Genomic DNA, 10,951 nt, shown 5'->3' on the forward strand with positions numbered 1-10,951 from the left:
GCCATTTCCTAATAATGTACAGCTCTGACCTGAAGGTTGGGTGGAAGTGTGTGGAGCCCCAGGAAGGGAAGCATTTTACTTCTGGGACCATAGATCAACTTGGACACTGTGTAAAACGCAGTAAGAGGAAAGCTCCTCCATTTCCACTATTATGCCCCAGGAAAAGCTGGTACAAGAAAGGCCCTGGTGCCCTCACCTCAACTGAAGAGGGAGCAAAAGGGATGGAGACAACTTAAGTCCATGCTTTAGTTCTCTCTTTTGCTCTATGCACATACTCATGCTCTCACAGGTCGTGTTTGCATAAGCAAACATGAATCCCTCTGTGATTGCAAGGTAGTAATTAAATTAAATCTAACATTTGCTGTGCCCCCTTATCGGTTAGGTTATCTGTTGTCTCCTCTTGGGTTTTTATCATGGAGCAGAATGGCTGCAGGAGAGAGAAACCCTCCTTGTTATCCTCAAGGTGGGATTGGATTGGATCTTGAAGGGCAATAGGTGATGCAGTGGTGCTGTAGCGGGAGAAGGCCTAGCCCAGGAGGCCCTGTCCAGGGAGGAGGCAGTGAGGGAAGCGGAGGGAGGCCTGGTGCCTCCAGCAGCTGGTGATCTGTTTTTTTGAAAAAAAAAAACAGGCATATGGGGTGGAATTTTGCCATAGGTTTCCCATTTAAATGGGAGTGCCTGCTGGGGTGGGTTATGCTGCTGTTATAAAGAGGAGAGCATTAAGAGCAGCTTAATAGTGCCGGTCCCAGTGACCAGGTCAGCATGCCCGGCGGGGAGGATGGTCAGCTCAAGGAGGGACCACCGGGGTGCGCGACGCTCCTCCCACCCAAACCTAAGCTTTCCCCCCTCCGTGGGTACCAGCCACCTGAGGCAGGGGGCCGACAGCCCCCGGGGGAGGGAGGGAGGCAGGGAGGGAGGCCGGCCAGCACACAGGGCCTGACACCTAGGTCACTGTCCGCGCACCCCGGCAGCGGCCCGCGGCCCGCTGAGGCGCGGTGGTTCCCGCCCTCCTCACGGCCGCCCCCCGCGGGCGGGGCCGGTGGCAGCGGCGCGGAGGGGCGCGGCACAGCACGGCGCGGCACAGCACAGCACGGCGCGATGGCGGGCGATCACTCTCGCAGCCTGGGCAAGGGTAAGCGGCGGCCCCGGCGGGCAGGGAAGGGAGCAGGCTGCCGTATCGCCTCGACCGGGGCTGGGCGGCCTGTGGAGGGGGCGCGGGGCTGTGCACGAGGCGAGCAACGGCTGTAACGGTCGGGACGGTTCTTTCTCCAGGCAGCGCGGCCCCGGGGCCTGTGCCCGAGGGGGTGATCCGGCTCTACAGCATGCGGTTCTGCCCCTTCGCCCAGAGGACGCGCCTCGTCCTCCGCGCCAAGGGCATCAGGTGAGGCCTTCCCGGCGGGCCGGTCTGGCGCGGTGCGGTGCGCGGCTCCCCGCCGGCCGCCCTGCTCCGCTGCCCGTCGTCCCCCTCCCCGGGTGCCGCGCTCTCGTGACGGTCTGTCAGGGCTCGCACGGAGCAGGGGGCGGTTCAGGTTTCCCTTCTTACCTGGGCATCCTAAATGGCTCTTATTTAAACATCTCTGAAAGAGCTGAATGAAAAGAGGTTTCTGTGGGTGATTTTGCTATAAGGCTTGAACTTCTTAAGACTTTTTTGGGGAGGGTGTCTTGCTGAAGTGGGGAACAAGTAGGCTGTGTATGAAATCAATTATGTAAAGGCCAAAAGTAAATCTGTAGGGAAAAAACCCCAAGCTGTTTTTTTTTTTTCCTCACCTGTCATCCTGAATGTTTGCAATAATAGCATTTGAGCTTGTCTTGGGTAAATGTGAGTAGAGCCTTAATGTATGTTGTTGTTTGGTTTTGATGTAAGCTGCAGTGAAAATTCTGGGAGATACGAATATTCAGTGTTTCTGTTATATTACTACTTAGCAAAACACAATAGTGAGTGAGTGGCCTTTTTAAAAGAAGAAATGTACTGTGTTCCTATAATGTATTCTCATTCCTGTGCTGTAGTAAGTTAATGGAATTCAGTACTTGTGTTTGTTTCTTTTTCAAGATAGCCATGTCATTTCAGTGTTTTTAAATGGGGACTAATGCTTCCCTCAGTTTACAGCTTCAAAGTAACAGGTTTTTCCACCTTTTTCTGATTCCCACCAAGTCTCAGGCCTGCCAACCGTTTGTTAACCAGTACTGGGCTGGGAGTCCATGTTAGCATAGTAAATGCTTGCCACTCAGTTCTCCTGATAGCAAGATGAGAGTTGAGTTTGTTTGTTTTGCTTTTTCTCAGGTCTTTTTTCGAAAGAGTAGGTGCATTAGGACTTCTAGGTCAGTTTAATTCTGTCTTTATTTAGTGTCTTTGGACTGATTTTGGAGCTGGGAGGTTTGTTTTAGTACAGTGATTTTGGAGGGGGTTTATGGCTACCTAAATGTGGTAGTCGTCATCTGGTAACCTTTCAGTTGTTTCGAAGGTTCAGCTGTGTTTAGCAGGCCTTTGGGCTTACTAGGAATTTTCTGGGGTCACACATATAACACGGCATATAACTTATGGTTTGTTAATATAACATAGACATACTTCTCATGTATCTTTTTTTATCAGTATCTGTTTGCTTTTACCCTAAACACCTGTTCTATGTGAGGCTATAGGTGGGGAAGATAAGTAGGTAGGATGCTCTCCTGATTTGCTCTTTGGTGTAAGGTCATATTAAAGTTCAGCTGCATTTCTTAATTGGAGTGTATCTTGTTTGCAATCAAGTGCTTCTTTCTTAGAATGTCCCTGAACCTGCATGTAATAAGTGTGCTGCATTCTGAGCTTGACCTTTGTTTTTAGCAAGACTATAAGGGCTGCCTCTGTTGTGTGCTTGCAGACTGTTCATGTATCTTTTGTTAGTTTAAGAAACAACTCGTTGTAAGTCAGTGGCGATTTTTTCCAGCAAAGGGAAGTGCTCCAGCAAAGGGAAGTGGTGGTATTTCTATGTGTCACATGGTTAGTCCTGCAAAGGACTTCAGGAAAGACTAGGGAGAGCAGGGGAATGAGGATTCAGCCTCTCAAGTACTGTAGCTGTTGAGGTGTAATGACTGCATTTCACCATGGTATGGAGTGGGCTGTAGCAGAACTGAGCCTGTTTGGGTCTTGTTTCTTTCGCTCTTTTAGCCATGAAGTAATCAACATCAATCTGAAGAACAAACCTGACTGGTTCTTTGAGAAGAACCCCTTTGGGCTGGTTCCTGTTCTGGAGACCAGCAAGGGCCAGCTGATCTATGAGTCCCCAATCACTTGTGAATATTTGGATGAAGCATTTCCAGGGAAGAAGCTGATGCCTTCGGACCCATATGAGCGAGCCTTTCAGAAGATGCTCTTGGAACACTTCTCAAAGGTACTGCATCATCAGGGTGGGATTGGGTTTCTTACTTTACTACAGTGCCAAAAACTGCAGCTCTGTTGCCAATGCTGCTTTCGTCCTTTAAGAGAGAGGTCTCATGCCTGAGAGAAGCATTTAAATAACCAAAGGCGTTATTTGGGGTCTCTTGCGGTGAGCACGTACAAACCACTGTGCATCTGAATTGCTCCCAGCATTTATGTATGGAGATGGATGCAGGAAGACAGCCAAGCTAGTGACAGCCTATATGACTGAGGCAGGATTTTGAGCATCCTACAATAGAGGAAAGGTTAGTAGACCAAACTGTCTGAATGGTTGAGACCTAGGCAGTGACAACTGCTGTATTTTGATCTGAGTCTTTCTGCAGAAAGTACTGTATGAATGCAGAATGTGAAGAGTGCCTGACTGAGAGAGCCTGCAGCCATGGACAAGAGATGGCAGGTGGCTGTAGACACAGGACATGTATAAGGAGACCTCAGTAGGGGTTGGAGGTGGGCACCGTGGCTGACTGGAAGTAACTTCTCTGTAGCCTAAACATAGATAATACAAGCACATGCTTTGAAGGGTCTAGGAAGTGAAAGAAGTCAGCTTGGATATGAGGCAGCAGAAGAGAGGAAGCAATGGAAGATGCAGAGAGATGTGGACAAAGATGTGGGATAGAAGGGATGATTATTTATAGAATCATAGAATAGTTTGGGTTGGAAGGGACCTTTAAAGGTCATCTAGTCCAACCCCCCTGCAATGAGCAGGGACATCTTCAACTAGGTCAGGTTGCTCAGAGCCCTGTCCAACCTGACCTTGAATGTTGCCATGGATGGGGCATCTACCACCTCTCTGGGCAACCTGTTCCAGTGTTTCACCACCCTCATTGTAAAAAATGTCTTCCTTACATCTAGTATGAATCTACCCTCTTTTAGTTTAAAACCATTACCCCTTGTCCTGTTGCAACAGGCCCTGCTAGAAAGTTTGCCCCCATCTTTCTTATAAGCCCCCTTTAAGTACTGAAAGGCTGCAGTAAAGTCTCCCTGGAGCCTTCTCTTCTCCAGGCTGAACAACCCCAACTCTCTCAGCCTTTCCTCATAGGAGAGGTGTTCCATTGCTCTGATCATTTTTGTGGCCCTCCTCTGGACCTGCTCCAACAGGTGCATGTCTTTCCTGTGCTGAGGGCTCCAGAGCTGGATACAGTACTCCAGGGGGGATCTCACCAGAGCAGAGTAGAGGAGCAGAATCACCTCCCTTGACCTGCTGGCCATGCTTCTTTTGATGCAGCCTAAGATACAGTTGGCTTTCTGGGCTGCGAGTGCACATTGTCGGCTCATGTCCGGTTTTTCATCAACCAGTTACCCCCAAGTCCTTCTCTGCATGGCTGCTCTCAATTTATAACAAGCCTTTCTGAATAGGCACGATGGGAGGAGGGTTATGGGGAAGCATGTTACGAGAAAAGAAATGTGCACTGAATGTTGGTTGTATGAATGACAAGATCTTAGAAAAATGTTTGTCTGTGAGCTTTTAAGAATATAATTGAGTTAAGCTTGGCCACTGGACAACTTCCTGGTACTGTATGCTGATTTCTGTGTCAGTTACCAAATTAGAAAATGCACAGGTTTGTAGAAGCTTGCATATCCTGGGCTGTATATCTCTTTCTTAAAGTACCTTAAATGTTGATAATTAAAGTGCATTTGGATTTCAGAAATGTGTGACTGGGCAAAGAGTACCACTCTGCACCTTGCTACTTCTTTGGTAGTGTGTGCAAATGGGAAACATGCCCTTCTTTTCATTGTTCTCCTCTTATTACAAGGCTAAAATTCATTAGTATTTGTATTCATTCTTTCTTTAAGCCTTTGCTTACCTTTTCTGAAGTAGGAAAGATTTTTATTAATGGACTTTATTTAACTCTTTAAAGTTAAATCTTTAAGATTTAACTTGCATCTAGTATCTTAACATCTTAAGCTCTGAGTGACTTGTAATATTGTAATAGGAAAATTAAAAACTTTATCCTTTCCTTTGTATAGATAACACCCATAGTTTTCAAGTATTTTGTGGCAGTCAAAGATGGACAGGACGCCACGGCGCTGAAAGCAGAGATTGCTGAGAAGTTTGGCAAACTTGAAGAGGTAAGAGTATTTCATGATAATGAGCAGGTTGCTAGTTGTTGTATTATCCCTTTTTTTCTTTCATGCTTTGGCCTTTGGAGCTAGGTCTCTTCTCCTTCAGTTGGTAGTTATAACAATGAACAATCTTTCAATTTACTCCCCCCAGCCTAGGATGCACAACAGCACCGTTGGAGTAAATTCCAAGTAGCTAAGCTAAACTTTATCTGTATGATGAAGGCTGTGTGGACTTATGGAGTTTTTTGAATTCTAGCTGACTGCTGTTGTCTTAGGTATCTTTGTTGTGCTTTAAATGTAAGGAGACCTTGCAGCATATTCTAAGAGCAAGGGCTGAGGAGTTTGAGCTGCTGAAAAGCATCTGTGCTGTAGCTCTGCTGAAATCAGTGCAGATACACTGGTGCTGATATAAAATCTTTTTTGTTCAAGAGCTTATCTTTGTGGGGGGAAGCAGAACGTAATCTGTCCCTTGCAGAAATCCAGCCCTGGGCTGTGTTCTGCTACAGTGGTGTAATGTAACTTCAGCAGAGCTCCAGGAAGTGTCAGGTGGCTTTGATGCTGTGTTAGCAACTTCACAATCCTGATTTAGTGTCAGTAGTGGTTCTCGGCTAGTCTGAACAGCTGTCAGACTTGCCTTTGTCATGAACCCATTCCTTCTGTGTTTTAGCAGCCATGGTTAATGCTTGTCTGGCTCAATCAAGAAGCATTCCTCCATAGTGTTTCTCTGCTGGTGCAAAGCTACCAATAGCTTTCTAGTACCTTCCTAATTCTCCTAACAGTCCTGTGCATTCTGCTTCCCCACCCCCTTGACTTGCCAAAGTGAAATTGTTTTCAGAGTAGTCTTGTCTGTCTGATCAGGCTGATGCTGGAGTAGTGCAGATGACAAATCACTTCTTGGGGGAAGCCATGTGTGTTTCACTTCCCTGAAATACAAATCTATTAAACATTAAGGAAGAATTAATCTTCCTCCTGCTTTATTAATGCTGTGAAATACTTGCTGCTCCTTCAGTGTATCTATTTTACTATACCCTGAAGGATTTTGCAGCAGCAGCTGAAGGTCAGCTGAGGATGGGAGGAAGGAACAGAGCCATGCAAACCTCACTCAGCCTATCGCAAGAGATATTCAAGAAGGGAAGTGTTTTGAAACACTTCTGTATTTAGTTTGCTGCTACCCGACAGAGGGAGCTGTGTTCCCATCTCTGGGACTGTGCAGCTGCTGGGTTATATTCTGCCAGTAATTCTGGTAATTCAAATGGCTTGATGCTTCCTGAAGGACTGCTTTAAAATTTCTACTAGATCATGGGGGTTAGGGGACAGGGAGTAAATGCCATAGGAGCGTTGTCCAAATTTGAAGACAAAGATTTGTAAGGTGTCTCGAGTTCCATGTTTAAAATGCCAAAGTGCCTGAAAGCAGTCTTATGAAAGAAGAAGCCAAGGTCTGGAGGTTCCTTAAAGCATATTAAACTTGGATGACAGTGGCACTTGAACGTATCAGAAACATAAATGTAACAGGAGAACTTGCTGCATTCTTTGTGGACCTGCTTTCTGTGCTGGGCTGCGGGGATCTCTTTCTGGTGTATGTGGATGTTATACTTGCTTCCTGTTCCCTTTGCACCTGGAATCAAATCCAGTTCTAGATGTAATGTTGGAAGTGCTTTCCTGACACTACTTGGCCTCAAGTGCCATGGGAGAAGAGTCCCTGCTAAAATGGTGTTCCAGTTTACCTGGATGTTAAATTTAACTGGATTTATTGTGCGAGAAATGCATGTGCATTGTTACGTTTGATTAGTCAGTGCCCTTAATGGTTTTTGACAAATAAGAAATCATGACAGATTCCAAGAGCTAAATTCCTTTTTGTTTGTGTACAAGCTGCAGCTCGCTAGTGATTAATATTTTGTGACAGTTTTTGAACCACTGGAGAAGAGCTGGACTGGCAGTGTATGAAATAGTTAAGCTTGATACTACAACTGCTTTACTGACTAGCTCTGACTCCCCAGATATTGTGTGCACAGGAGAAACGTGTTGTATCTGCATTATTTGCTGTCTGATCCCTTCAGTATGCCTACATTCCACTACAAGGTGGGAATGTTTTGTTACTGTAGCGTCCTGCTGTGGTGATTTTCCTTCTGAGGGCAATTGTAATCTTTTGCCTCTCACAGATTCTGTCCAAACGCAACACTGTGTTTTATGGTGGGGACTCAATCTCCATGCTTGACTACATGATCTGGCCGTGGTTTGAACGTCTGGAACCCTTCCAGCTGAAGGAGTGAGTACCTGGACTAGCTTCTAGTGTGTACTGAAGTGCCTCAGCATAAATATTCTTTGCATACACTCTGCAGCAATGGGCCACTCTTGGGGGCTGCTGAAGAAAGTTTGTATTGTGTTACAGTTTGGGGGAAGCATCTTCTCAAAAAAGAGATGAGTTGTTCAGGGATCTTCTGTAAACAGCCTTTCTTTTATCAGGCTGTTTTCCTACCAAATAATTTTGACAGATTTGGAAGAAGTGGTCAAAATATAGGACTTCCTGTTCATTCCTAACATCATAGATTAAAAGGCTTTATTTGAGGCGGGTGAAGGTATGGAGGCCTAGGTTCAAATTTCTTGGTCCAAAACCTCAGACTTGAAATGCAGTCTTCTGCTCCTCTTTGGAAATCCTAGGTTGACAAAGGAGGGTGATTTTGTTTTGAGATGGGTAAACTGTATCCTACCTTGCTGTACCTAATAGATCTGTCCCTGTTGTAATAGCATTTTTTAATATGTAAATAAATGTCTTGGTCTGTTACATCCTTAAACAGCTCGAGTTACTATGCTATAGCATTAATAGATAGGGAAATGGTATCAAAGGAAAACTGTTTTGTAGCTGGCTTAAAACAGAACTAAAGAGTCAACTTATATGAAGAAATGGGTGATAAAAGCGGAAGATGAGTATAGAACAGTTTGTCTCACCCTGGTGCCCGAAGCATTCTTGAAGAACAAGAAATTTGGGGATCCTTAGCATTAAAACTTCTGGCACAGTAAAATGAGGGCTTTACTGACTGATTGCTGGCCTACTTTGTCTCCTTTGTGGTCCTTGATTGGAAGGGGAAATATTACAAGCAATATAGGAGCGTAGGTCTAGAGTCATTAAGGTATTTGAATGATTGAGGATCTGAGCCATTGTATGTTAAGAAAAGATGCTACCTGGAGAGTTTATGCATTAACTAAACTTGGGAGTTGGAAACTGTAATGCAAAGTACTTGGATCAATCTGCCAGAAGAGACCGAAAATAACAATTTACACTGTTAAGCTTTCAATTTGCCACACAGTTGTTTTTTTTTCAAATATCTGAGTGGGTTTATGGATTTAGTCTGTTGAATCCTCAGTTTCCTCAATAGACTGTGTCTGTGTTTTGAGCTGCTGGGTTGCAGGGCAGTACAAACTGCACAGCTTGTCTTGGTATGCAAAAGAGAGGAGAGAAGTGGTTGTGAGTTGTGGAGGACTGCGCGCAGCAGTCCACTGCGCGCAGCAGTCCACTGCACGCGGAGGACTGCGCGCAGCAGTCCACTGCACGCAGCATTTGCTTCAAGAATCACTATTAACAAAGCATTCCAGAGGGAGGCAGTGGTGCACAAGCCTCTGCCCTCAGCTCAGATTAGATGATAAATAAGAGCCGTGTCTTTTGCAGCAGGGATAATGTAGGCAAAAACATGCTGATATCTTGCACAGTAAGTGCTCATTTGTGGTTTTGCTCAGCTTTGCAGAGTGCACAAGCTCTGTAAGAACTCTTTCACTTTCCAAATGCTAGTCTGTTTTCTATGATCTGATAGGTATTTCCGTCACCTGGTTTGAGTTGAACATTATACTGGGAGAGAGAAAGCAAAACAAGCAATAAAATAGAACCTCTCAAGCTGTTTTGCTTCCTTGATGCCCTCCCAGTTTCCCATTTGTGTTACTCAGTCTCTTTCCTTTTTCCATAGCTCTTTGAGTCACTCCCCAAAGCTCCAACGCTGGATGGAGGCCATGAAGGAGGACCCTGCTGTCAAGGCTACAATGACTGACCCACAGACATTCAAAGATTACCTCCAGCTCTATCTGAAGAACAGCCCTGAGGCATGTGATTATGGGCTCTGAGGTGCCAGTAGGCACGTGCTTGCTGAAGTGTCAGTGCTTCTTTTCAGTGTGAGCTGTGGGGATCTAGTGTAATTTGGTGTGGACTCTTCTGTGGTTGCATTTCATAATAGGGAATAAATCTGTGCTGAAAAGGCTGAGAAACCTTCTTTTGAACTCCACTCCTTCCTGTCAGGAGGAGGATTGTGCTGGCTTCAGGCAGGAGATGGAAAATCGTTGCTGGCCACGTATATTGCTTGAGGGAAAATGTTGGCTTTTACTCAGAGGTGATGTTCTGTTATCTCTGGCCTCTTTGCAGACATTGCTGGTGGGAAGTCCCTGAACTGATGCTGTTACGTGGTTTAAAAATTGTAATACTTGTGTCTTGAAAATAAATAAAAAGCAAACAAAGTTGTCTTTAAATGCATTTTTTTCTTCCTCTTTCCAGGCAGCTATTAGTCACTGGACTGGTTATGCAGAGAGGAGCGAGGCACTGTAAAGGCCAGAACAGCTAGTGTGGTCTCTGAAGTTAAGATGCAGTTATCTAGTACAAACTGTCCTCCTCTTCAGACACCACTACTGCCAAACCACTGAACTTGCAACCCTACCCACATATCCCTGTTGAAGTCACATTTGCAGGGACCATCTAGTAATGGCTTCCAATTCAGGCTAGATTTGCTAGAGGAGTGTGTGGTTGTAAGCCTTCTCTATCCTTCTGAAGTAGGGTTGTGTTTAGTCTAGGTCCTAACCTCAATTATCCTAAAGGCTGGAGTAGGGAGTAAAGCTAACAGAAACCATATCCTGAGCAGAAGGACATTTATTTTCTGTTCTGCTCCAGAACTCAAGTGTTGCTATACATGTAAAGATGTAGGTGAAATCAGAGAAGTGAAGTAGAAGGAGTTCAGTCAGAGCATTATGTACTGGTGGTATCTTGCTGCTGGTGAAGGAATGAGTATGTTGTTTCTGCCATTTGCTTGCTGGAACAGAGCTTTGCAGTTGGACATCTTTTGAAGCTATCCTATATGCTAATATAGCAGAGTGGGGACAAGATTATGTGAATCAAAAGTAGTCACAGGAAAAACTTCTTCCTCTCTTTTTTTTTTTCCTTTCCCTTTTTTATCTCCACGTAGGGAACTAAAAGAACTATGACCCATTCTGATGTTGCTGAGCTGTGTATGTCTTTCTCTGATAGACCACTAACAACCCAAGCTGGCCATAGTTCCAGGAAATAAACATGCAGAAAGAAATAAGGCAAAGCAGTATGTTCAAGGACAGGGCTGTGGTTCCTGTGGTGCTGAGGCAGTTGTCATGAGATCCACAAGACTCTTCCTATCTGTCTCCCATTGCAGTGAGGTAAGGTAGCATAGCAGAAGGTGGTGGTTCATG

The 10,951-nt window shown here is 45.3% G+C and overlaps 1 protein-coding gene across 1 annotated transcript; it reads left to right on the forward strand.

The window, feature by feature from the left end:
• The first annotated feature begins 973 nt into the window (after window positions 1–973).
• On the forward strand, window positions 974–9,982 carry LOC140656046 (glutathione S-transferase omega-1-like). The gene is made up of 6 exons (XM_072871249.1): window positions 974–1,132; window positions 1,273–1,381; window positions 3,146–3,368; window positions 5,384–5,485; window positions 7,639–7,745; window positions 9,436–9,982. The coding sequence occupies exons 1-6, from the start codon at window positions 1,099–1,101 to the stop codon at window positions 9,587–9,589; spliced, it is 729 nt and encodes a 242-aa protein (XP_072727350.1). The 5' UTR covers window positions 974–1,098; the 3' UTR covers window positions 9,590–9,982.
• The last annotated feature ends 969 nt before the right edge of the window (window positions 9,983–10,951 follow it).

The sequence above is a fragment of the Ciconia boyciana genome, chromosome 8 (genome assembly GCF_034638445.1).
Source record: "Ciconia boyciana chromosome 8, ASM3463844v1, whole genome shotgun sequence".
Classification (NCBI taxonomy): domain Eukaryota; kingdom Metazoa; phylum Chordata; class Aves; order Ciconiiformes; family Ciconiidae; genus Ciconia; species Ciconia boyciana.